The 27,863-nt window shown below is 42.6% G+C and overlaps 1 protein-coding gene across 3 annotated transcripts; it reads right to left on the reverse strand.

The window, feature by feature from the left end:
- Positions 1 to 893: 893 nt before the first annotated feature.
- On the reverse strand, positions 894 to 25,878 carry Fbxo25 (F-box protein 25). Of its 3 annotated transcripts, none has more exons than XM_013024266.1 (11): positions 25,800 to 25,878; positions 25,451 to 25,591; positions 21,245 to 21,345; positions 20,104 to 20,153; positions 17,391 to 17,483; positions 14,753 to 14,846; positions 12,853 to 13,037; positions 8,918 to 9,097; positions 5,154 to 5,297; positions 2,734 to 2,760; positions 894 to 2,057 (listed from the first exon to the last, which is right to left on the reverse strand). In XM_013024266.1, the coding sequence occupies exons 2-11, from the start codon at positions 25,582 to 25,584 to the stop codon at positions 1,968 to 1,970; spliced, it is 1,098 nt and encodes a 365-aa protein (XP_012879720.1). In that variant the 5' UTR covers positions 25,585 to 25,591; positions 25,800 to 25,878; the 3' UTR covers positions 894 to 1,967. The 3 variants fall into 3 exon arrangements, with proteins under 3 accessions (XP_012879720.1, XP_012879719.1, XP_012879721.1); XM_013024265.1 differs by having other exon boundaries at positions 8,918 to 9,100; XM_013024267.1 differs by lacking the exons at positions 2,734 to 2,760; positions 20,104 to 20,153; positions 25,451 to 25,591; positions 25,800 to 25,878 and having other exon boundaries at positions 8,918 to 9,100; positions 21,245 to 21,313.
- Between the last annotated feature and the right edge of the window lie 1,985 nt (positions 25,879 to 27,863).

Raw genomic sequence — 27,863 nt, forward strand, 5'->3', positions numbered from 1 at the left:
GGAACAATAAGGTTATGACTACTTAGGAGACAGAACAGAAATTTCAGGAGGTTAATATGATTCTGGGTGTATGTGTGCCAGTCCCAGGGCCTGAACTCGGGGCTTTTTTTCTTAAGCCTAGCACCCTACCACTTGAACCACAATGCCATTTCTGGCTTTTTGGCAGTTTATTGGAAATGAGTCCAAAGGACTTTCCTGCCCAGACTGGCTTTGAGCCACAATCCTCAGATCTTAGCCTCCTGAGTAGCTAACTTTTAAAGACAACACTAAAAGCAGACAGGGGCTGAGAAGGTGGCTCCGTGGTAGAGTGCTTACCTCGCATGCATGAAGCCCTAGGTTTGATTCCTCAGTACCACATAAACAGAAAGAAAAAAAAAGCCTAAAGTGGCGCTGTGGCTCAAGTGGCTTTGAGCTGAAGAGCCAAGGGACAGCGCCCAGGCCCAGAGTTCAAGCTCCACAACCGCCAAAAAGAAAGAAAGAAAGCAAAGATGCATAAAATTACTGAGAGCCATACAAGACAGCATGTTAAACCTCACAATAAGCCCTCACAATAAGTCCCCACTTACCGAAACAGCACCATGCAGTCTGAATGTGTGTGGTACTCTTCGGCCACTGACAGACAGTCAGAAAAGCCAAGTCCCTTGCCCGCTGAGGCTCCTCTGACAGGGAAGAGTTTTTGCAACCATATTTTCAAGTGGTGTTTAAGATCCAGGCAAATTCTCCTAGTTATCAAACTGCAGACATGAAGCTTCTGGTTTTATGAAAAACTGAGTCCAATGCACAAGCGGAGGTCTGGTGTGTGTGTTGTGACTCATTTGACAATAAGGAGCTGGCCGTGGCCATTATGTCAGGTCTGCACAAAATGTGAGGCTGAAAATCCAAAATATTTCTCATATTTATTTATAGATATGTGGCTACAAAATTTAATATTCTTAGAAGAAAATATTAAAGTAGTGATAGTTAGGTCTTCCCACCTGGTTAAAAACGCAAGTATACATGTGTATACTATGGTAGCTGAGGGACAATTTTTCATAGCCTTTCCAGCAAGCATACTATCTCTGTGTGATAGAAATAAGTGTGATTTTAATTGTATCTTATACAACTTTATTTTCAAATTTTTCTAAAATGGACATGCACTATTTCAAAATAAAATAACATTTTAAGGACAACACATTTTTTCATCAAGATTCATACCTGATGAAGCTGAATCAGCAGATAAACATGGTTTACTGTGTTTCCTACAGAAGTCAGGCCTAGACATCCCTAGACTGCTCCCATTCCCTGGCAGAGGGTGTACTGTGGCTTGGGCTTCACAGCCCAGTCCAGGGCAGAGGCACCTGGAAGGAACAGAGACCAGACACTGCTGACTATGGATGGCGCAGTCATCTGCAAGCCAAGTGACTGGAACATGCCCCCATTTCCCTACATTTGTTTTGAGCACAGAGAGGGCATATGTGGGTACAGCTCATGAAGCTGTGAAAATATACCTTAGGAAAAATAAATATTCTGCACAATGTATTTACAAGGTTAATTGTTTAGTTCTCCACCTACTTTACTTCAGGATGGGATATCCTAACTTGACAATTAGGAAGCATATTCTTGGTTGTCTGGGTCAGTTCAGCACAGAATGTGGGGCTGAAAATCCAAAAATCTTTTTCTAATCCATATCTATAAATATACAAAATTGCAAATTTTACTATGCTTAGAAGAAAAGTTTTCAGAAAGTACAAACAGTTTGCAGTGTCTCAATTCTTGAAAGATGGAAACATACAACAGTGCGATTTTACTGTACAGTTGCTGAGGGACATTCCCCATTTTCTTTCTGGTTCTTTCTAGAAGTACAGGCCTCAAAGATGCTGCTGGACACAGGCTCCACCGTTGCTTTTGGTCACAGAGAACACTTACTACGAGCTACGCACAGCAAACACAAGGTACAAGTTCAGAGACAACAGGGCTGAGGGTGGCTGTTAAAACTTGAAGAGGTCGATGAAGTGCTGTGGGGACACAGGCGTGAAGCAGCTGTCAGGGTCAGCAGCAGTGCAGGGGTGACCCGAGTCCTGCGGGAAGGAAAAAAGGCAAGTTAGGGTGCATTGTCACCACTGTCAGCCACGTTTCCAGAGAGATCAGCAATTCATTCAGTGGACCCTGGCCTTACGCTACACAGATGCCTGGGCTGGGAACAGTTACAAGGGCAGCCCCAGTGTTCAGTAGCCCCCAGGGACCCGCTCGGTGGGACAGGAGGCAGCATCAGGAGTCAGCCTACGTGGAATGCAAAAGCTGCTGGTATCTGGATCCCAAGAGCCCGCCCTTCTGCATCCTGCCTCCTGGTCCCAGATAACCTGGTTTCCTTTGTTGCACAGACCCAGGGAATGGGTGTGGGGCCTGTCTAGAGACAGGGCAGATGGGACCCCATAAACACTGCTCCTAGAGTAGGTGGCAAGGGAGCTGGTGGCAGTTACAATTGAGGAGCAGAAACGGTATTTTTATAGCAGTGACGAGGAAAAAACAAACCAAAACACATTTTATGGAAAGAACTGACACCATTTCAGGAGGGGAAGTGGGCCATGCCGTCTGTGGCCTCCTCCAGACCACACTGAGGCGGTGTGACTCCCAGGTCAGCTTTCAGGGACAAGTGTGCCATCGCCAGTGGGCACCAAGACCTAGGCAAGCCTGTGATCTTCAGGGTAAGGGCAGTGCACAGGGTGGAACAGCATGCATGGCAACCGGAAGTACCTTGAACAACCAAGCAAGATGGTAGTCCTTTGAAATCGTGAAGAAAGAGTCAGCAAGTAATGCAGCCAGTGGAGGAAAAAGGGAAAATCACCATTAGAAAGAGCCAGATGTAGTTAGGTTTTTAGGTTTGAGGTATATTGTCTGTGAAAATAACTAAATACCAGGAAACAAAGTCTGGCAGAATGAAAACATACGTCACCACCAGACACCCCAAATGCTTTATGACTTGAAGACATCAGAAGAAATATTTCCATTTCCTCCAAGTTTCTCAAATAGACAACTGAGGAAGCCACACTGGCTCCCGACACCCACACGGCCTCAGGATCACTGCTAGGTCCCCAGCCCTCTCTTTTAGCGACTGAACGGCTAAGACAAGAAAGGGGCGTGGAAATGCTACGTCTTAGTCCTGGCTTCCTTAGTTTACCAAGTTTTGTATAGTTGGAGACCAAGGATTAGGGTGGAAACATGCGCACACTGACTCTTACAGTGCCCAGTGACCTGGGTGGGGCCCACAGACCTGGTATTTAGAGGCAGGTAGACAGTTAACAATGATCGCTCCAATACTGTAAAGCTGAAGCAGAATAAAAACCAGCCTGGAGCAGAGAAAGGTGACCCACAAGGACAGGGTGGCACTGTCAAATGTGGCAACCACAGACCTGGTACAAGCCGAGATGGTGCAGAACACACTGGTCTCCTGCCCCCACCTGGGCTCAGGTGAGAACTAGCTACCTCTCCCCCACTGCCTAATTATCCTAATTCCTGATTAGCCTACAGTCTTTTGGTCCACCACTATTCATTGGAAGGCATACTAGATACTGTACACCATCTCCAGGGGTTATGAGGCTTTGATGGCTTGGGCTTGAGACTCAAGTCTGTGCTTTCTATACAGGCTGCTGCCCTTGGTGAGCATCATGGGTCATAATGCGGTAGAAGGGAGTAGCTGAACAGTACAGGAGTTAAGGTAGGAAAGTAATCTTCTCTACACTTAAAACAGAAGGTACTGAGCCTCTGGGAGGTTGGTGGGTGAAGAAGCAGAGCCATATGGACGCTCTGTGACCTTGACCACCTGCCACTCTTCATTAGGAAGGATTTGGATTTTATCAACATGATCATATAATGGGCCACTAAATACAAGAATGTTCAGGCTGATTCTTCTGGAAAGAGCAAACCAACATCTCTATTTTAAAAAATCAGAGCTTATATATTCCAGGAGACTTAAGCAACACATTCTTATACTGCCAAGCAACACAAAAACTGAGGAGAAAGTATGTGCTTGTGTTTTTTTACTTAGCAGATAGAGCACTTTAATATTCTTGGGAATTGTTCCAAGAAAAATGTTTACATCGCATACAAAATTGAAAGTTTTCTATCACATCAACAACATTTTTCCTCATGAAAATACCATTACTTTTACTATCTCTACAGTATAAAACAATGTGCTTGAAAGTATTAATTTAATCTAGACATTACAGTATATCATCTACTTGGCTCTACAGCAGAAAACATGTCCTGTGGTTCTCAGGGCCTTGAATGATTCAGAGAAGTAACAGTCCTGGATGTATTTTCTGAAAGTAGCCTAGTCCCAAGGAAATGGATACCACAGTGGGTGGGACCTGGCTCCACACATGGCACCTCTTCTGTCTATAGGCACCTGTGTGTGTGTGTGCGTGTGTGTGTGTGTGTGTGTGTGTGTGTGTGTGTGTGTGTGTACTGGGGCTTCCACAAAGGGCCTCTAACTCCTGCTTGGCTTTTTCCTTCAAGGATGCTCTAACATCTGAGCCACACCTCCACTTCTGGTTTTTTTTGCTTGTTAATTGGAGATAAGAATCTCAGGGGTTTGTCTCCTTGGGCTGGTTTTGAAACTTGATTCTCAGATCACACCTGCCTGAGTAGCTAGGATTACAGATGTGATCCTCCAGTGCCAAGGTCTTGTTTTAATCCCCTAAATGAGGTAAGTGTTTCACGACTATGTTTCCTTATGACCCTTAGCTTTGAGAAAAAGAGGATCAAGGCTTATCCTGGCCCTTTTATGTGACAGACCAGTCTTCCAGATGGGTTACCAGAGGCCAAGCATGTGAAGATGAGGAAACGATTCTTCCTCTTGTGACAGAACAGGGTGTGTGGCTCCCAGAACTCTTCCCAGGAGCAGACATAAGGAGTCTACCAGTCCTTTCATGTCTCTTGGTACCCATGTTTACAATGGGGAGCACAGCATTGAGTTTTTTTCACTGCTGACCCAAAGCACAAGTATGCACTTTTATGGGCCCCTGCTCCCTTTCCTAAGATTTGGTACAATGTATCTAAGTTTCTCATTACAAATAGTGTTTCCCATTCTTACCTTTACCTTTCCATGTGAAATAGAAAAGTGTGTTTCCCCATGTTCCAACCCGCTAATTCCAAGAGTTATGTAAAAGCATTACCTTCCAAAAGAGAATGCTGCAATGCCGACAGAAGTGCAAAGTGTCTCCATACTGCTCTTTAGTTGGGTAGTATTTCTGAAGCGTAAAATACATCAACTTCCATTCAATATGACCTTTTTCTGAAAGGATCAAATGTCTACAAAACTAAAGAAACAAAATTCTGTTCAGAATCAGAAAATAATTTTCAGAATACATACTAGGTACTTAGTTTTTGTTTTTAGGACAGTGTAGTACATGAAGCATTTATTATTTGTAATTAAACTAACTTGTATTAAGTCAATAAGGGACAAGTGAAATAAATCATGGAATATTTGTATGATAGCAAGCAGCTGGGAAACAGATCTGAAAAGACTTGGCTCTGTAATACTGTTATACTTACTATAACAGGTATCCTATGCTTGATGAAGGATTTGTGTAAACTATGTAATGAACAATGCGCTTGAAAAGACATTTCTCCTAAGAAGACACAGACACAGCTAATGACCTCATGAGGAGACATCAGTCTGCCAGACAGGATGCCGAGATGCCACTTTGTACCATGAGGATGGCTGCAATCAGAAAGGGGAGGGCATAGAGACCTGGGACCTTGTACTGCTGGGGGAAGGACAAAACGGTGTAGCCCCTGTGGGAAACTGTCTGCCCGTCATCCAAAGGCTAAGCATAGCTACAATTTAACCTACATCTCTAGGCCTAGGAACCCACCAGAGAGAAAATAAAATGCATCTATTCACAAGCTTATCAACGCATGTTCCCGGCAACAGTAATCCTAACAGGTAGAAGCAAAGCGTAAGCAAACCAGATGCCTAATAGCTGGTGAATGGAAAAATGAAACACAGCTTACCCATACAGTAAAATTTCATTTAGCCCTAAAAGGAATGGAGTTATCCTTATTACCACATCCATCCTGAAGGACATTATGCGAAGGGAACATGCCAGTCATAAAACTGTAAGTGGTGTTTATCGTTTGGCTCATGTCAAACATCCAGACCAGAGCTATCCAGAGATGGAAAGTAGACCAAGAGCTGCTAGGGCTGGGAAAGGGTATGGATCTCCTTGTAAGGAAATCATCATGTCCCAGACTTGGCTGTAGTGAGCTGCACAAAAGTCTTGTGATGGGATAGCAAAGCACACAGCTAGGTAAATCATATGTGTATGCTGGACACAGAGAACAAAACCATTTTCATAACTTTCTTATTTGCAAAATGATGCCTCTGATGAGGTTTGCTGCTGCAGAGTGTGTTTTGCTTGTATTATTAAAAACTATCACTCATACTCAATCATGCCCTGTGATGACTTGGTTTGGAAATTCTGATGTAGTCAATGAGGAATTCTTGTTTCAAATAAGCTTTTAAAAGAGGATAGTTGAAAAATAGAGAGGACCTGGGATTGGAGGTGTGGCTCAGTTGGCAGAGCACTAGCCAATAAGTAAAAGTGCTGGGCACTGAGTTCTAGTCCCTGTCTTTTTTTTTTTTTTTTTGGTCAGTTGTGGCGCTTGAACTCTGGGCTTGGGCGCTGTTCCTACGCTCTTCAGCTCAAGGCGAGCGCTCTACTGCTTGAGCCACAACGCCACTTCCAGTTTTCTAGTGGTTTATTGGAGATAAGAGTCTCACGGACTTTCCTGCCCAGGCTGGCTTTGAACCTCGATCCTCGATCTCAGCCTCCTGAGTAGCTAGGATTACAGGCATGAGCCACCGGCCCCTGGCCAGTCCCAGTCTTAGACTATACAAAAACAAAAAAAGAAAGAAAGAAAGAAAAAGAAAAAAGAGAAGAAAAATAAAGAGGACCAGCTACAGGCTATGTTGTAGAAACGTCTATACCCTTCAAGCACTGTTGCAACGTTAGTTCTTAGACACAAAAGCAAGTGTGCCTCGTTATTCCTCCTAACTCTGTGCCTCCTCATTGTTCTCACAAGTCAATGATTTTCTCCTAACCCTTATTTGTGGTCTTTCTGAAATGGAATCTCATGGCCACACCAGGAGCTGAACCAGTGCCTTGTTGGCCTTGTCCTCCGGTGTCACTTCAGACTGTGGATGGCACTGGGCTTTCACTGGGAGAGGCTGTCTAACCTGTGCCATTTCATGGAAACACATTCTAAGATGCTTATTTTTTTAGGGTGATTATTATCTTTTGAATGCTATTTTATAGTTCATTAAAAAATATGCACCAAAAGTATGTACCTATAATTGCTAATTCCAACTTGTAACCTAACTTCTAGTTAGACATTAAACATTGGTGCACAACAAGTATTTAGGTTCTTTCAAGTGTGCCTGCAAGGAGTTTTAGAACTTCACAGATATCAGTAGACACCCTTAAGATGCCAGCACTTCATATACAGTCTAGCCTAGGCTCAGCACATCAGCCAAAGCCCTGGCTCGCCTCCCTGTTAATGACCTTGGAAGGGAGGGTCCAGGCATACATGATAACCAGAGCCCAGCCCAGACAGACTTTCACTCATTCTCCTTTCCTTAGTTCTAATCCCTCCCTCCAAGAGATTATTCAAAGCATCCACCACTTCCAATACCAATCTAGAATTTAACGCAGTTGATCTCAGAGAGATAGAGGGTAGAATAATGGTTACCAAGACACTGGGACGGGATGTGGGGAGAAAGCATGGCTAACATGTCCACGAGTGATTTGGAAAGTTATTTCCTGCTCAGATGAGTAGCCTAATTCTTTTCATTCTCCCTTACAAGCTCACTTAGCAGTCTTCAGGCCTTAGCTTCTCAAAGCCCCATCGGCTTTATCCATCCCTGGGATGGGGCCCTTCTCTTCTCCCTGAGCTCTCACCCACAGCCTCTGGCTCCTTGGAGATGTCTCCTGCTCTCTCTGCCTGGGACCCTCTTCCCACCCTACTTTCCCTGGGCAGATCCCACTGCTCCTCCTGGTCTTCCTAGCTGGCCCTGTGAACAATGCCTCATCCACCACTGTACACAGTGATCCACCTTGAGCTTCTGACAGTCTACTCTTCAGGCAGCATCAGAGGGTTTTTAAAGAGTTGCACAATGGAGGGATAAACTGGGAGAGAGGGAGGAAAGGAAGGGTGACACTTTCTGAAAGGAAATGAGCCGAATTATGTACCTGTAAACCCCCCCCATATACATCAGCTTTATAACAATGAAAAATAAAAAATGTTTAAAAAGTTGCACAATGTTCCAAATGCTTTGCGATCTTTCTTGAGGTCACTAGATTGAGGACAAGGATCCTTGGCATGGTTCAGCCTCTAACTCATTCCCCTCTTCACACAAAGGGTGCTCTCTCCTTGTGTCTACACCTGTCCATGGTCATGTTCACCATGAGGTACAGGACATGCCATCTGCCCTCCCTCGCCCTAACCGTGGTCAGGGATGTCAGGCTCTGCAAAGAAGTAGGAAGAACAAGAATATCAGCTTCTCTGCATGGAGGAGAGTCACCAGTGGGCAACATGCGCTCTGGAGGATACTGGAGATGGTGCTGTTGCCAAGGGGGCAGAGCCGGGCTATTCCAGGACCACATCAGGCAGAGAGAACAGAGCTGGAATTAACCTGTCAGGTAAAGGAACCCAGGCCATCCTGTCACTAGGAGGTGGGACAGGACCCCATTCTGGTTGTGCTAATTGGTTCTAGGCTATTTTTAGAATCACAGTTGTTTCTGATTATGAAAAGAGAGAACTAAGCAACCTCAGCAGTACAGGACTGCTCTGTACCTCTGGAAATGAAGCACTCACCCATCCCGAGCATTCGCAAGACCCGCCAGCTCTGTACCCAAGAGCACTGGAAGGGACTCACCTGCTTTTCAGCGAAGTGGTACTGACACAGCTTCTTCCACAGCCTCCTGTCCTCACTGAGCATGTACAGGGTAGGCGTTACCTGGCCCAGGGTGACAATGTCCCACCCATCTGAGAAGCGGTACAAGATGTTGTTTAGCATGTGCAAGGGCAGGTCACTAAGTGTGAGGCCAGTATTCACCTGCTGAAAGGAAACACAGCCAGCGTATCACTCAGACACCTGAGGGCCAGGCTGGAACAGACACTTCACAGTGTTGCTACGGTAAAGTACCCTGACCGCAAGGGTTTCACACACATGGCAATTTGCCCAAGACTGGAAGGCTGAACACCTACACACATGCTACCTCCACTCTAATGCAAGGAGGTAAAAGCTGTACTACTGTGTTTAGGAAAATACATGGAGTATGGTGGGCTCTCAAATTTGCAGCTGCTGCTGAAAACAGACATGCTTTGTGAAGGCAATGAAGACATGTGGTGAGTGAGGTGAGGGTCACGGGATGCGGCAGCTCTGTGCCAACGCCAGAGCCTCCACTCCAGCCTCACTACCACATGCAGGACAGCATGACTACTATGCTTCAGCCCGGTGGAGGGTGGAAGGTCCATCTTCAAGTTCCTTCCCGCTCTACTCATATCTACTTTTAATTGTTATCTTTAAATATTCTCACATACATAGTTACAAATTTAAGTAGTTTATATTTCATACTTGCTCATTTTGTGTATGTTCATGTTTTACCCTTATTTTTATTGTCTTAGCTGACACAAGCTGTATGTATCTATGGTGCACAGAAGTACATCTGACTCACGTGCACACAGTGACATGGTTACCAGTAACACATCCATCACAGGGCGCAGGAAGAGCTGCTCCCAGCACTTCTGAAGTAGTCTGTGTCTCACTGTTAATCGCAGCAATAAGGTATACAGTTCTATCTCCATCCCCATTCAGCTCACAAACCTGAGACTACACATACTTCTCCAGCACTTCCCTGCCTTCTAGCTGCTGATGGACATGATTTCAGCCATATAAACTATTCCTTCCTCATGGGAGCCAGAGAACAAATGGTTGTTCTACAAAAGGTTGACTGCTACAGGACAACGTAAGAGTTGTGAGGCTGAGTAAGGCCCCAAGTTGAATCGAAGCAGTAAGGTAATAGTAACAAAACAGCATAGTCCTGGCTTCAAACAGACATATAGGCCACATATAGGATAGCATAGTGAGCCCAGAAATAACCCTATATATCTACAGTAAAAACAGGGGATGAAGAACTTCCACTGATTAAGGAGGTAGAGCAAGATGGTGGATACAAAATAACTGTCCCTTTAACACTATGAAAAAGAATCCAGTGACACAAAAGAGACCCGATTCTGAGGAAAGAGTGGAGGAAAGGAGAGCCCATGGAGGAGGCAGCAGAAAGACAAGAAATCACAACAGAAGAAAAGCTGCAAGGAATTTGGAGCTGGCTCCTGGCTCTCTGGGAAGCGGAACAAAACGTGGGTAACACCACGTAAAAATCAGATGGTCCCAGTGAGGGATTGCCGTCTTTGGCTGAAGGAAAAGCACATACACGTGACGAGCCTTGTCCCTAGCACAGGAGCCTAGGAGGCAGTGGTTCATCTGCTGTGAGGCTGCACTGGAGAACTAAGACATTCCGTGTTCTCCTGTATCCCAGAGAATGACAGAGCCCTCAACTTGAGCCCTGAGACCAGGCACAGTCACCACCTAACATTTCACAGGACACTCTGCCCAAGAACTTGGGTATAAACCAGTTAAAAGAGGTGTGTAAAGAGAGAGCAGAAGGTCCAAGATGGACCAGCAGAAAAGTTAAAGCTATGGAAGCTACACTGCCAGCTTAACAGTCAGAAGCTGGGAGGCAGTGCCCGGATGGAGGATTGGGAGTCCTTGTCTAGCCAGACAGCAGAGACACCTAGGTGGTGGCACCTCAGTAAGACCAGTACATGCCTGAGACTCAGCTACCTTAGGTTGGTGGCCATAGTTTGTACAGTAGAAAAAAATGAAGAGGCAGTTCAAAGATTCCAGGACAATCTGTCCTTAAAGGCAGCCTCTCCAGAAAACAGGCTGTGAAGCTGCCTTGGTACCCTGTAGTGTTACCCAACAGAGACATCAGATGCAACTACGAAGGGCTTGTCCCGACTCAATGTAAGATCTGCTGATGGGGAAAACTCCTCACATCCAGAACTAAAGCAGTCTCTTGGGTAAGTAGTATATGAGAACCATGGAAAATTCCTACCTATTCTCTAGCTATGAATCCTAAACCTGACTTTTAATAGTCTCTTTCAAATCATATTATCTCCTTCCCCACTTAAGCCTTTCCTTTTATCTACAAGTAGACTTTGAATATAAACATCGTTTTTACTTTTTGGTGCAATTGCTTTGAGTCTTGCTCGTTTTTCCCCTTGGTTTACTTTGTCATGTCTGTTGCTTAGATTTTCATTTGTGTGTGTGCATGCACGTGTGTTGCGCCTACTCAACTCTCCTCACGTTACTTTCTCCATCTCTAGGCTAACATTAACTATTTTTTCCCCACACACCTCATTCTACCATCCCATTAACCTCGCCTATAAAACTTAGTTCACGCCCATTGCCACTTCATATAGCCAATACTTAGTCCATGCGTACAGGGTTGTCCTCTTTATCCCCCTCCTACTAGGTCTTCCTAGAGCATGGAGACATGCTTTCAAGCCTACAGTCATCTGACAAGATCACAGCAGAAGCTGTGACTGCTCTTCACTGGAGCCTGCCACGCACACAAGACTGGTTCAGCAGCTGGAACTCCTTTGGAAGCCACGCCTCCTCACTCTGGAGTGGAGAAGAGTTCCACACACAGTACACTGAGCACTGCAACTACCTGGTGATTGTCCATTTAGTAACGGGATTAATTTTTTGAGCTTTTGGTATAATGTGCAGCATATTTATCCTTTATCTGTTTAATAGCTGGTGAGGACTTTCTCCCATTGTGTGCTGTCTCTTGGTTATGGTGATGGCTACTGTATAAAAATTCTTTGATTACTCTCAGTCTTGCTACTACTCTCTGGGCAACTGGAGTCTTATTTGGAAACTATTTACCTGTGCTTTGACTTCTAGGGTATTCTCTACATTTCTCTCTATTAGGTTTTATATTTAAGGTTTCAGGTTTACTTCAAGTTCTTCGATCCATCTGGAGTTGATTGTTTTTTATTGTGAAAATACTGGAGTTGATTTTTGTACAGGGTGAGAGATAGGGGTTCAGTTTCAGTTCTCCCAGAATTATTTATTGAAGAAGCTGTCTTTTCTCCATTGCAAATTTTGGCAAGGCATTCCAAAATTAGCTGGCTGTGGATGTGTGGTTTTATTACTGAGTGTTCTATATTGCTCCATTGATCTTTAGGTCTATTTTTGTGCCTGTATCAACTTGTTTTGGTTACTATGGCTGTATGATTTAATTTGAAGTCTGGTGTTATGATACCCCCACAGCAGTGTTCTTTTTTACTCAGAATTACTTTTGGTTTTATATTAAGTGAGAGAAGTCAGAAAGACACATAGAGCACTATCCCACTTATATAGAAGCTAAAAAGATGATTCCAAAGTACAGAGTAGAACAGTGGTTCTAAGCACCTGGAGAGGGTGTGGAGAAAGAGGGAAGAAGCAGGATGTTGGATGGAGTCCAAGGTGCAGCTGGGTGTAGGAGTAACTACTAACTCTGCATGGTATAGTAGTAAAACGATGGCTGATATTAATTTAGTATTTAAAAAAGACAATATAGGATTCTGAATGTACCTAACACAAAGTACTTATGAATGTTTAAGTTGATGGACATGCTAATTATCCTCTCATATTATACATTGTATACTGAAGAATCACACTGTACCCTCTAGGCATGTAGAAGTTATTACATGCTGACTGAACATAAAATATTTTTTTTTAATGCAAGAAATCCATACCTTCGTCATCTGAAGATTCTGTAGCTGTTGCTGCCAGCTAAGAACAGTTTCTAAGCGGCAAATCCAAATATTGATGTTTCCCACTAACACTGACTTTCCTACCCCTCTTACAAGGATGCAGAGGGTAGAGCTCAGGTCTTGGAGAAGGTCTTTTATTAGGCGAGGATTCTGGTGGTCATCAAGAACTGGAATAAAGAAAAATGTGGATTGAAAGAGTTTCACAAGTGTCCACTGATGGATGAACATAATGCTATCCCTACATATAATGAAGTATTAAAAAGGGAATTATGACACACATTTTTATGATAATGATAAATTTTGGGCTGAAGTATAGCTCAAGTGGTACAGCATTTTCATATCAAGTCCAAGGCCTTAAATTCAAATCCCAGGATTGCCAATAATAATAATAATAAATAAAGTTTTAAAAAGAGAGGTAAATAAGAGTTATATCTTTTTTTTTTTTTTTTGGTCTCTCATGAGGCCTGAACTCTGGACCTAGGTGCTGTCCCTCAGCTCTTCAGCTCAAGGCTAGCGCTCTACAACTTGAGCCATAGAGCCACTTCTGGCTTTTTCTGCTTATGTGGTGCTGAGGAATTGAACCCAGGATGTCATGCATGCAAGGCAAGCATTCTACCACTGAGCCACCTTCCCAGCCCTGAGTTATATCTATTTTACCTCAATGAAAAAGAAGGATCTAATTTCACCACAACCCAAAAGTGGTATTTTTTTTTAGGTTTTACAAATAATGACGAGAAATTTTAAAACTTTAATTTTACCTGCTAGTAAATTTCAGTTGGATCTACAGTTTTTCCGTTAAATGTGTTAAGTGCATGTTTTCTTATGAACTTGTCATAAAGAGAGTATTTTTTTTTTTTTTTTGGTCAGTCTTGGTGCTTGAAGTCAGGGCCTGGATGCTGTTCCTGAGCTCTTCAGCTCAAGGCTAACACGCTACCACTTGAGCCACAGCATCACTTCCAGCTTTTTCTGTTTATGTGGTCCTGAGGAATCGAACCCAGGGCCTCATGCATGCAAGGCAAGCACTTTACCACTGAACCACCTTCCCAGCCAAGAGAATAATTTTTTAAGTCACAAATACCTTTTAATCTTCACAATGACAGTTATCATTATCTTGATCTACATTGCTTATGAACTCTATGACCTTTAACAATAAAACTATTCTTTTATAAATCGGTAAGAGAATACGTCTAAATGGGTTATACATGCTAAAACTGTCTATGTGTGTAAGCTAATTGTGCAAAATTTAGTTTCCTTTACTAATAGCTATGTGTTAATTAATGCAAGCTTATTAAGTAATTTTCTTCTTTTTCTTTTGTCAGTACCAGAACTTGAATCCAGGGCCTTGCACTTGCATGCCTTGATAGCCCAGCTAGTGCTCTATCACTTGAGCCACCAGTGTCTCCATTCATGCTTTTTGTTGGTTATTTTGGAGGTAGAATATCTCAGACTTTTCTACCCAGGCTGGCCTCAAGTGGCATTTCTCCAGATCTCATCCTCACAAGTAGCTGAAATTACAGGCATAACGTCCATCACTGGGCTACATTAAATAATTAGTTTACTGGATGTGTAAATTAATAAGCCATGATCTTGCAAAGTATGGAACTAGCTAGCTGCATTAAGTGAAACTGGTAAAATGACTTTTTAGGACTGGGTGTCTCTGGAATTGGCTCCCTCTCCTATCATGATGAACCCTCTGCATGCAAAGGTAAACAGCAGACACATGAAGATTCTGGAGATGGAAGATCCATCTTTCTGCACGTTGTCGTCACAGAACTCACAGTATTATTCTTGACTGCATATATACGGGGAGGGAAAGGGGGAAAGAACGAGAATCCAAATTTCCAAATATTTAAAGTAGTAAACATTCTAGTGATCACCTTACCCTTTTGAACGATTTTATCCAAAATGTTGAAGTAATTCTTCTGTGCCACACCACTCAATGAAGTTAACTGGGATTTTGCAATGAGCTGCAATAGCTTAAAGAACAGATGAAAGAAAAAGGTAAGCAGACTGTAAAACCCTTTGCTATGTTTGGGGGATAAGGAGAAATGAGAGAGGGAAAAAGAACGATGGCTGAATATTAATATTCAAATACACCGAATCTACATTAAAAGGTGGAGTAAAGAAACTCACTACTAAATAGAGCTGTAGTTAGTTTGCTAAGGAAAGAGATAGCAAAAGAAGTCAATGTGATTGAAATATAATATATGCACATGTAAAATCTTGTGGTAAAGCCCAGAAAAGAAATAAATGGATTACAGAAAAGTAAAACAGGCTTTGTCATGATGACACCCCTTTATAACATTAACACACACACACACACACACACACACACACACACACACACACACACACACACGGCCTCAGTTCTTTCCCTGAGTCTCTTTTGCTCAAGGGAAGCACTGTACCACTCGAGCCACACAGCTCCACTTCTGGCTTTTGGTGGTTAATTGAAGAGTCTCACAGATTTTCCTGCCCAGGCTGGCTTCAAACTGTGATCTTTAGACTCCAGCCTCCTGTGTAGGACTACAGGCTAGAGCTATAAGTGCCCAGCTACAACTGAAATATTCTAATAAAATACCTTCAAAAACTTAGAATGAAGACAAGAATAACCAACTCAACTTCAGAAGGACCCAAGGGAAAAACCACAAGTAGATGTTGCAAGGAGGGCTAGGTGCTAACCAAACCACACCACTCTGGAGTACCTGACTGACTGACACTGGATATAATGGGTCCTGGACCATCTACAGGCAGTCGAGGACACACTTTTTTTTTTTTTTTTTTTGTCTGTCATGGGGCTTGAACTCTGGGCTTGGGCACTGTCCCCGTGCTCTTCAGCTCAAGGTGAGTGCTCTATCACTTGAGCCACAGCGTCACTTCCAGTTTTCTAGTGCTTTATTGGAGATAGAGTCTTATGGGCTTTCCTGCCTGGGGTGGCTTTGAATCATAATCCTCAGATCTCAGCCTCCTGAATAGCTAGGATTACAGGCATGAACCACCAGTGCCCAGCTAGGACACACTTAAGAGGAGCTAATTTTCTGTGAGTTTTTTGAACTCTGGGCCTGGGTGCTGTCCCTCAGCTCTTTAGCTCAAGGCTAGTGTTCTACCACATGAGCCACAGTGCCACTTCCTAAGATGAGCTAATTTTCTAAATAACCAAAATTAAGGTACACAAAATTTATAATTCTTAAATGCTTTCACCCCTAACATGTACCAATTTTAGGAAACAACACATTTATCATTCTACAGCTACTAGAAATATTATAGTTTAAGATGAAGCTAAGGTAGTCATTTCTGTTTTAAAGTCAATTTGAAGAAAAACTACTTAACAAATAATAACTGTGCAGTATACAGGTAAAACAAAAATCCTGATGTAGTTCAGCTGACTAGAATTGGTAAAACAGTGACCTGGTCTCTCCAAAGCACTGGCTGCCTGGACCTTCTACTCAGTAAGCAAGAAGGTAGAGGTCTGGAGACTGCCAGGAGCGGCTTCCTCTACCCTTCTTAAGAATCAAATCCTTTTCTGTAGACAGATAATCAAGAACCAACACTGAAAAGGCACTGAAGTGTGGTCTCAACCAGCAAAGACATGGTGAAGACTAAGTAGTAGGAAGGCCTGAATCTTTCCTAGCTATTAACTCCAAACATTTCAACTAGTCAGAGTGAAGTCTCAGTTCTATTTCTAGAAAGGAGGTACCTACAGAGAGAGACATTGTAACCTTCTCCAGGAGGAAGCAGCCTATAGCAGCTCTGTGTAGGCGGATGTGAGGAGCCATGGTATTATTTCCCCAGACACCCATGAGTACTGTGTGGAATCACATCATATCTCAAAACCAGCAAGGCCAACAGCTACTTATCCCCACATCTCTGTCTGACTAGCAACAGTTACAAATGCCTGTAAACATTAAGAGAAAGTATTCCTAGTATATCAAACACCATTAGAAACAAAGTAAATTTGGAAAACCACTACTTGTCTTTTACCTGTAATAGAGTGAGGTCAGTGAGATATAGTGAATAGTCTCCATGAGAACAAAAGCAAATAGTAAGTGGGAACCCTTGATGACAATCTTTTCCTTTTGAATGTAGCACAAGATAGACATTTCCTTATAAAAGTTAATGCTGCAAGGTGTTTTTGAGAATACAACAACTTTTCTCTACTACCTTCCTCTTTCTCTATGAAATAAAGGTCATCCACAGTGATAATGCATGTGAAAATTCAGAGAAAGACCACATGATATTGTAAGTCAGGAAGACTGGAGGTGGTACCTTCAAGTCCTGCAGAGCCCAAGTGCTCACTCTCCTGGAGGTCTGCGATCCAACATACATACCAGTGTCCACAAACCCCAACTTCTACATGCTTCCTCAGTGTTCTTTTTCATTTGTTTCTTGTTTTTTTCTTTAACTATATAGCAAACAAGTAGCCTCTCTATAGCTGCCAAGAGCATTCTTAATACCTCACATTTGTAACCTTCAAACATTTTTCAAGAGTCTTCAAAGCTGTTTTTGAATAAAATACTTACTCTGACCACATAAGTGAACCTTCGGATATCCTGAATTGCACTGGAGAAGTCCAGTCGGTTGAAGGCCTCTCCCAGGGTACAGTAGCCGTGCCTCTGAAAGGAAGTGGGGGAGACCTGGAGTTGACAGTGATGCCAGGTAGGCTATCTGAACACTTCTCAGAGGTCTGACAGAGGGCACCCTTTTCCAGTCTGAAGATTAACATTAGAGAAATACTAGAATTCAGCCATTTACGTGTAAATGAGACATGGGACATTGACTTTTTTTTCATACTACTGCTGATGGAAGACAAAGAGAAGTATTCCAAGTTGTGCTTCTTCTGGAGTTGATGCGGAGTGACCACCAGGCGTAGAATTTCCCTTCCGAGGGTCTGTACTATAGCTAGGAATGCAAGGCACAAGCCCAAGGATCCAAGATGAAACAGGGTTTTCCCTGGTCTCCCACTGTGCTGTGCAACCTTCCACAACAGTTCCTGTTCTGTAACCAGTTTGTGCAGAGTTCACTTCAGGCTCAGAACCCACCTTCTGAACCTGAAATACTTCACTTGATAAACAGATTTTCTAGGTAGAGTTGAAGGGACAGATAATCTGAAGGACAATCAACAGAAGCCAAAATAGATGATTCCTTGAATTTCAAACAGATGAGTAGAGCTGACCAGGGAAAGAAGGGTGGCAGTCATCTGCTGACCTCCATGAAGAAACTAGGGAGACCTGCCTGGTCTTAATGTCCAACTCAAGAACAGTCCTAATTTGTGCACACATCATGTACTCCCATGAAACATCAACATACACATTAACTAAGCGACTGCTATGTGCAGGGTGTTTCTGGATCTGGGGGGAAGCAAAGGACACTGAGGTAATTTCTTTAATTTCTTCTCTGAGAGTGAAGGTAGGCACCATCTAACAATGAGAACTGGATCTGATCAGAGTGTATCACTCAAATGTGTCTGCCTTCCTTGGCCAGCTGATCTATACCAGGTGCAAGCAGGAGGGTTCTGATGGAATGCAGACTTGGCAGCCACCAGTACTAGTTCTAGGATTTTTCTGAGGCCATCAGTACTCTGTCCCAAGGTTTATGGGACATTTCTTCAGTTGTCCAACAAATTCCTCATTTCGTTTATACCAGACAATCTGTGTGGCAACATAAAATAGATGAAGTAGCAAACAGTCTTTTACAAGCTCAAGCTTTGCTTATTGTTTCTTTATACACTGTTTTGTTGGTCTTTCAATGGTGACTTAAAAGTTTATGTCAAGGATCAGAGTAAGGTTATATTCCATTTACCATATAGGGTTAAGTAAGTTTTCTTTCTTAAAATCTAATTCCTTCTAGAAAAGTGGGCTAACTTAAGCATATAAATTATTAATGTTCCTGGAATGTGTAACTTACCCTACCCTATCCTGAAGTTATTTTCCCCAACTGCTCTGAAACAGAGCAAATGTGAAATTTCACAGCTATAATAAAAAGAATTAGGCTTCCTTGATTCCAAATACAGAATTGGGTAACAGAGTGGTTTGTTGACCAAAGCTATCAAAAGAGTGCTTTAAGGGCTGGGAAGGTGGCTCAGTGGTAGGTAGAGTGCTTGCCTTGCATGCACGAGGCCCTGAGTTCAATTCCTCAGCACCACATAAGCAGAAAAGGCCGGAAGTGGCACTGTGGCTCAAGTAGTAGAGTGCTAGCCTTAGGCTGAAGAGCTGAGGGACAGTGCCCAGGCACAAATTCAGGCTCTATGACTGATCAAAAAAAAAAAAAAAAGGGCTTTAAGCAGGTGGGCAATCAATGATAGAGATAGTTCAAACTGCTCTGTAGGCAGGTCCAACCTCAACAAGGTTTCCTATAGCCCACCTCCATAGGAAATGATGGGCTCAAAGATTCTCCAAAACACATGACATATCCCCAAATACATGATACCAAGTGAAGAAAACCCTTACCAACCACATCTCCAGCTCATGCTAACTGATACACTGGGTGTAAAGACCTGCTGACTCAGAGATGTATGCATACACATGTATAACACATGCCATAAACATTGCTCATATGCATATATACAAACATATCATATACACTCTATCCTGGATACCTGTACATGCCGTAGTATGCACTTAGCACAGGCTAAACACAGACATCTAACAAATACCACACATGGCAGATATTCACAAATATCACACATGTGCCCATACTACACACAAAACACATACCACATACACATCATACACAAACACACTATACATATAAAATACCACAGCTATACATATAGTATACACGTGCAAACATGACACCCAACAGCATACATACATACACATCATACACCATATGTACGCATATGCCACTAACCACACACATACATACCATACTACGTCATACCGATGCAAATACCATGCACCATATACATGCACGTGCCACACACATCACACAGCACATATGCACGAACCCCTACAGATACCATGTACCACAAATACCATAGAGTGCCATACATATCACACCTCAAAGATCAACAGCATACAGTACACATACACAAACAACATACACAACACATACTCAAACACACGCCCATCATAATTGTACTCAATGCTTCAAAAGTTCTTAACATGTATTTATCTGTTACAATGTGAACCAGATTTGATACTGTAAAAGAAATGATTTAACATGACATAATTAACAGAAGCAATACAGTATACTATTATTTTTAAATATACTTTTATTTAAAATATCACTTACTTCTTTTGTGCTTTCTTTATGGACATAGATCCATTTTTCACGATAAAAACCTAGAATAAAAGTGAGCTACTTTTAAAGCATGACAAATTATTTCAAAATGAAAATTTAAAGGAATTTTAATAACTGGATAAGCTAATAAAATTATGACGTGTTATCTGTGAGATATGATTTTACTTAGTAAAAAGAAATGCCTTGTTTCCTGATATCAGTAAAGAAGAGTTGCCATACTTCCACATGAAAAGAATGATTTAAGAAAACACCATGGGGCTGGGAAGGTGGCTCAGTGGCAGAGTGCTTGCCTTGTATGCATGAGGCCCTGGGTTTGAGTCCTCAGTACCACATAAGCAGAAAAAGCCAGAAGTGGCGCTATGGCTCAAGTGGTAGAGCTGAAGGACAGTGCTCAGGCCCAGAGTTCAGGCCCCACGACGGGCCAATAAAAAAAAAAAAGAAAGAAAGAAAACACCATGTCCTTTGTAGTTGGGAGAGACGGGGAGAACTGTTCAAAATGCACCATGCTCATAAATTGACATGTGGAGTTGAAATCCCTTTAAGATAATTTTTTAAATAAAAAAAATCCAAGTACTTTCTCTTAGTAACTTAGAAGAAAATTGGTATTATCAATGGTCATACTCATATCAAAATATAAATGCTCAGAAAATGCAATTAAATGAGTCCATGCATCTTGGATCACAAGGGTTCTCCAAGTGACCCTGCCTTCTTTACTCCTTTTCAGATGTTATTAACCCACACTGCAGTGGGCATCTGTGAGAGCCCTACTCTGTACCCTTCTACCTGCGTGACATCCTGCATCCCAATCTTTAGCTCCTCCCTTGACCCCTCAATGACCCTACACCTAGGTCCTCATCCCTCTCAGGAACAGAGTGGGTTCAGAGTAACATTTAGCCATGCAGACGATAAACTGATTGTGGTGTAGACACTGCCATCTCCTGTTTGTGAACATCTTACCAACTCAAATAGTTGCAAGAAGTGTGGTCATTAACGTAGTGGGCAACACTGCACATGGTGCTCATCTATATACCTGCATCACCTTTCATATCATCAGATAGCACTAACAAAACAATTTAGCATATTCACATACTCCACAAGTAACACACAGAATTATGAATTGAAATGGTCTTACTTTGAGCATTTGTATCATTTCCAAAATGGTCTTTTTTCCTTTTTTTGGATGCATATTCACATTCTTCATTATTGAATATTTCTTCTCCACTATTCAATATACTAAAATAAAGACATATTTTTGTAAAACATTTTTTCTCCAGGGAGAACTTCATTTGGCTTTTTGTTAGAGAACATAATATTTGATTTTCAAAAATTAAAATCATGTTAAATTCTAAAAGTAAATTCATAAAAGTATGAATTAATTTTCAGAGATCATGAGCTTCAAACCCAAAAGTAACTAATGTGTTTTTTTCATTTTGAGTATTTTAAACTATATCCTAGTTCTTTTGAGAATCTTACACCAAAAAGTCCTAGATGTGTTTTAAAATCCACCTCCCAATGTTTCTTAAACTTCAAAAGACATCAAAATAATTTACTAAAACAATGTGAGTATAAGCAAAACTATAAAAGCTTTGGGGGAAAAATGCTCGTGTCAGTATGATACCCAATGACATCAGACAACAAGAATTCCTGATCCAAACTTGATTAAGCACTTCAACTAATATATTTCCATGATCCTCCACATTTTCAAAGACTTAATTTAAGCCAATTACTGCTACCCTAAGCATTTTTCAAAATAATTGAAAGTCAAGTCAGTTGTTAAGGCACTTAATGGAACCAGATGAAAGTAGCTTACATTTTTACTATCTGAATAAATGTAAAGTTTTCTAATATTTTTTAAATGAGATTAGGAATTTATAGGCAAGGTAATAACAGCCTGAGTACCTTTCCTTTTTTTTCTAAGGGAGTTTCTTATACTAAGAAAAACCATAAACAGAAACTTATACTATCAAAACTAAACATGGCTGGGCACTGGTGGCTCATACCTGTCATCCTAGCTACTAAGGAGGCTGAGATCTGAGGATCATGGTTCAGAGCCAGCCCTGGCAGAAGACTGCCCACGAAACTCTTACCTCCAATTTACCACTCAAAAACCAGAAGTGGAGCTGCGGCTCAAGTGGCACAGTGGCTAGCCATGAGCACAGAGGATGAAGAACAGTGCTCATGCTCTGAGTTCAAGACCCACAACCAAAAAAAGAAAATTAAACAAGCTAAATATGCCTAAAACTGTTATTATTTTTTAATGCAATGAGTAGCCTGCTTCAGTCTCCAAATAAGGAAAAAGGAAATGTGGAAAGCAGGTAGCTGGAAGAGATATGGGGGAACTATATCCAGAACTCAGGACATCACAATTTTGTATTTATCCATCATTGTTCCTTGACAAGAAAACTGTGTAAGAGCTCCTTTCTCACCAGTGCTGAGTCTCCACACAAATCTGTTTATCATGCTCAGAAGAGACTGAAACAACATGGGGAATTGCCATAAACTATCAAGACAAGCAAAAGAGTATCTGAAACAAGCACAGCAGTAAATGTTACCAAGGAAACTCATTGTTCTTTGAATCATTTTTGGTGGGGATGGTACTGAATTTGAACTCAGGCCCTTATACTTGCCATGACTTGAACTATATCCCCAATCCTTTTTGCTGTAGCTACTTTTTGGACAGGGTCTCGTGTTTTTGCCTGAGCTGACCTGGAACACAACCCTTCTCTCGACACCTCCCACAGGGACAGGCTTAGAGCTATAAACCAGCGCCTTGGGTTCATTGGTTGAGATGAGGGTTTGCCAATTTTTTTTTTCTGGACTGAGATTCCTGGCCCTCTAAATCATACTTAATCTTATTCTTGTTTGTTATCATTAGTTCAAATATTGAATGGAAACACTTTTGAATCTGAAATCCTTTTCTAACTTAGCCCACAAACACATCAAAGTAAGGCAGAAATAACACTATTCTCTAGAAATAGTGTCACAGAAACAGGATACAAAAAAGAGCAGGTGGCTGGGTGCCGGCGGTTCATGCCTATATTCCTAGCTACTCAGAAAGCTGAGATCCTCTTATTGTTTGAAGCCAGCCTGGAAAGGAAAGTCTATGAGACTCTTATGTCCAATTAAACACTGGAAAACCAGAAGTAGCGCTGTGGCTCAAAGTGGTAGAGCACTCACCTTGAGCAAAAGAGCTCAGGTCCTACATTCAAGCCCCAAGACTGACAAAGAAAAAAGAGAGAGAGAAATTGACTAATCAGCTCCACTAGTGAGGGGGAACATCTTGTATGTGGCCAGACCTCCAGTGAGGCAGGTGATAAGACAGCTGAATGCTCATGGACACGTCCATGGTGGGAGGCAACCCTGTGGATTCAGACTTGTTCTGCTCTTGGGGCTGGGAAGGTGGCTCAGTGGTAGAGCTCTTGCCTTGCATGCCAGAGGCCCTGGGTTCGATTCCTCAGCACCACATAAGCAAAAAGAAAAAAAAGCTGGAAGTGGCACTGTCGCTTAAGTGGTAGAGCGCTAGCCTTGAGCTGAAGAGCTGAGGGACAGTGCTCAGGCCCAGAGTTCAGGTCCCATGACCGGACCCAAAGACTTGATCTGCTCTTGGCTGAGCCCAGAGTAGGCTGCCTGCAGTGAACATGTCTTCCATAGGCTATAGGGTCCACCTTCATGTTCTCCCTGGATGCTGTTGGGCACCGCCTGGATTAATGTAGGCTCCACTGGACTCAGAGGTCTTTGGGAGTTATGCCCTGGGGAGTACCACCCTAAAACTCAAAGGAGAGCATCTACTTTGGAGAAACTATTCATCTACTTGCTGTTTTTACAAAGTATTTTAAAAGGGAGAAAGGACACAATTTTTCTGTAGTGGTTTTTATACTGTAAGATATGTACTCTTTCAGGTATACCAAAGTGGGAGAGAAGAAGAAATACTTTCAAAATTAAAATTCAGTATGTATAAGTGTTAATAAGTAGTACTTAATATTCACCTAAGTCTTTCTGTTCTGCCTGTTTGTAAACTTTCATAGTAATCACGTCTTTAATTAGCCGTTAGTGTCCCAATCAAAATACCTGTCACTTGGGTTAAACCAGTGCACAATGGCTCCTTTCCAGCACACCAAGGCAGGTAGTGTGGCTCGAATACTTTTGTCTTAGTAACAACATAACGCCTTTCTACCCTGCACAGCAATGACTATTTCAAAGATTTGTTTGTAAGTCTGAAGAGGGTAGATAGATGAGTTTTCAGCAAAGACACATGAGACCCTGAGCTACTAATATGTCTGGACTGTACTCTCCAATCCTTTTTTTTTTTTAATAATTGCTTGTTTTTCTTTTTTTGCTGTTGTTATGTGGGGGAGGGGGGTAGAACTAGCTGCAACACTGCATTTCAATTAAAGCTTTTTAAAAACTGTAACTTTATAACCCATCCTAACTGTTACCTAATATAAAATTACTTTATACTTTAAAAACTGCAAAAAATAGGGCCAGGAAGGTGGCTTAGTGGTAGAGTGCTTACCTTGCATGCATGAGGCCCTGGGTTTGATTCCTCAGCACTACCTAAGCAGAAAAAGCCTGAAGTGGCGCTGTGGCTCAAGTGGTAGAGCACTAGCCTTGAGCTGAAGAGCTGAGGGACAGTGCCCAGGCCCGTAGTTTGGGCCCTACCACCACCAATAACCAAAAAAATAATCTGCAAAAAATGGTCTCTGATCTAAAGCTATCCAATGTCAAAGTTATGCACGTTTATTAAATGTTTCATAAAAATTTGCAATAAAAAATGCTTAGACCCATGACACTCCAGAGAATGATGACCCTAGACAGTTGTAAGCTTCCACATTATCAACAGTGAGCAGAGTTCTATTCCTGTGCACATGATATCTCAAGACTGTATCAGTACACATGCCCAACTTCAGCCAGACCCACAGCCTTACTTCCTGCACCTGGCACCTCCAGCCAACAAGGTAAGGGCAGTCATGATTCATTAACCGTAGGCTGAGTGCAGAGATGCCTCAAGTATTCTACCATCAGAATGTACATGTGGTGGGCAACAATGCTAGGGCTGTGCAGATGAGGCTGCACACTCACAATGGCAGTGTGCCATTCAGCACTGAGCAAACTCACTATATCAGTGCACATTCTGAATAGAAAAGAAACTTAAAACTTTGGTCCTGTGTAAGATACAATGATGTCCCTCAAATGTATTGTGAAATCTCTTTCAATTCTCTCATATTCAGCTAATAGCAATACCTATATCTTATGTGTGGATTAAATGTTTTGAATAATAAGGAACATTCATGTGTAGATGTCAAGCAATCTGCACTCATTCCTTAGCTAAAATACTCACATGTTGTGATTGACAGTATACTGTCTATTCTCAGTTCCGAGCTCAGGGCTGCCAGAGTCACATCTTTTCCAACCATCCTCAGTTTTAATCCAGCTCCATCCAGGAGATCTCCAATCCTGACCCAGAAACGGCATTGTTCTCCTGTAAAAAGTTAGCTTACATTAAAAGTGTGGCGGTGTGTGTGTATGTGTCTGTGTACGTACATACATACCAAGAGAGAGGTTTCATTTAGAGCATATGCTCAGTGATTATAAAGAATAAATTATTACTTAGCATGCCTACTCATCACTTTATTTATGTTGGCTAGCCAATGTGACAAAACAGTGACAATAACACAATGCTCTGGCTCCTGGTAAGTTGGATTTTCTAATTCCATAATGTGTGTATCATGACAGGCTCATCCCAGGTGACGCCTGAGCTCACATCTGCAAAGGTGAGGGAATGCTCTCTGCCTGAAGTTAGGTGCAACAGCATCTGAGCCACACTAGTCTGGACCCATTTCAGAGAAGTCGGCATGAGTGACAGCCGACTGTCACTCACAGTCAGAATGAAAGAAGGTATAATGGCTGCATAAGATAAGGAAGTGGGTTTCATTCTGAGGGGTCAAAAAGTTTCTTAGGAAAGTGACGCAGTCAGACATAATTTAATGATTGGCAGGAGTGCAATGCTAGTGGACCATGGAAATAAGTCAGCCAGCATCCCAGATTTTTCGACAGGGAGACAAAGATGGCTTGCCGATGGGTATATTTCATTGACCCGCCATGTCATGATCTGAAGTCCTATGATTTATGTTTGAAAACATAAGCCATGTAGTCCATAAACAATGACATAGAACCTGAGAGCAGATTTAAAAAATAACTAAAAAGTCACTAGCATCAGGTATAATGGTGTATGCATATAAACCCAGCACAAAGGTTAAAGCAAGAGTTGAAAGTTCAAGACTAGCCTAGGCTACACTTAAATACCTTATCTCGGGGCTGGGAAGGTGGCTCAGTGGTAGAACACTTGCCTTGCATGCCTGAGGCCCTGGATTTGATTCCTCAGCACTACATAAGCAAAAAGAAAAAGCTGGAAGTGCTGCTGTGGCTCAAGTGGTAGAGCGCTAGCCTTGAGCTGAAGAGCTGAGGGACAGAGCCCAGGCCCAGAGTTCAGGCCCCATGACTGAAGCCCCCAAAAAATAAATAAATAAAAATACCTTATCTCAAAAAAGTAAACCAAACCAAATTAAAAAAAACAACAACAAGCAACAGCCAGGCGCCAGTGCCTCACGCCTGTCATCCTAGCTACTCAGGAGACTGAGATCTGAGGATCAATGTTCAAAGCCAGCCTGGGCAGGAAAGTTCTGGAGTCTCTTTAATCAACCACCAGAAAACCGGAAGTGGTGCTGTGGCTTGAGCTGAAGAGAGCAGGGACAGCGCCCAAGTCCAGAGTTCAAGCTCCATGACCAACAAAACACACACATACATACCCACACGAAACAAAAAAATTGTAATTTAAAAGGCCCATGTGTCAAGTTACTCCCAAAGTGAGTATCTGATCTTATAACTCAGTAAACAGTGTTTCAGAAGCATGGCTTTATGGCTTCCTAGTATGAAGGTGTTGCTACTAAATTAGGTTTGTTACAAAACTCTGACCAGGGCAAAACCCTGGAAAATTACTCTTCCAAATTAATAAACGTGTGAGAAACTAAGTGAAGTCCAGTGAGTTATTATATATTTTTATAATGCATGATCTTTCGGCACACTGCATGCTAAAACTAACGTCAAAGAGCATGTGGAGCAGAGCTACATTACAACTGCATATTGGGCGGTTTCTACTCCACAGTGTCTGGTGGGAGTTTAGGACATTCATTTCATTTAGAAACTCCAGGCCAGGAAAGAACCTAAACTAAACCTTCCATTAACCTTTTAATTAGCATGAAAATACTAGGGGCAAACGCGTCTTAGCGGCAGTGGGGTTTGTCTGCCTTCCGTCCCACCAAGCAGGAAGCAGCACTCCCATTTGACGGGTTTGGAGAGATTTTCGCTCCGGAAGCCAGGCTCTGACTTCTGTGTTCACGGCAACCCTGAACACCTTCCCAAACAACATGCAGTTTTGAGGATTTTGTTCACATTCTGAGCACTGTACGACTCGTTTCTGAGATGAGAGGAATGACACCAACAGAGCTTAGAGCCGGATTTCGGGCAGAGCTGCTAGTAAAAGGCTCCGCGGCGGGAGGCAAAGCTGGTCCAGGGGGAGGATAAGAAATGGCCACCGCCTCGGCTGCGGGGAGCGAGGGGCGGCAGGCGCAGGCGGGGTGGACGCGGGTTTACCTGGGGAAGGCGGTCCGCGGCGGAGGGGGGCGGGACCCGGGGCGCTGCGGGGTCCAAGGCAGCCAGTCAGGACAGGCCCGGGCAGCAAGGGGAGTGCGGGG

The sequence above is a fragment of the Dipodomys ordii genome, unplaced genomic scaffold, assembly GCF_000151885.1.
Source record: "Dipodomys ordii isolate 6190 unplaced genomic scaffold, Dord_2.0 Scaffold74, whole genome shotgun sequence".
Classification (NCBI taxonomy): domain Eukaryota; kingdom Metazoa; phylum Chordata; class Mammalia; order Rodentia; family Heteromyidae; genus Dipodomys; species Dipodomys ordii.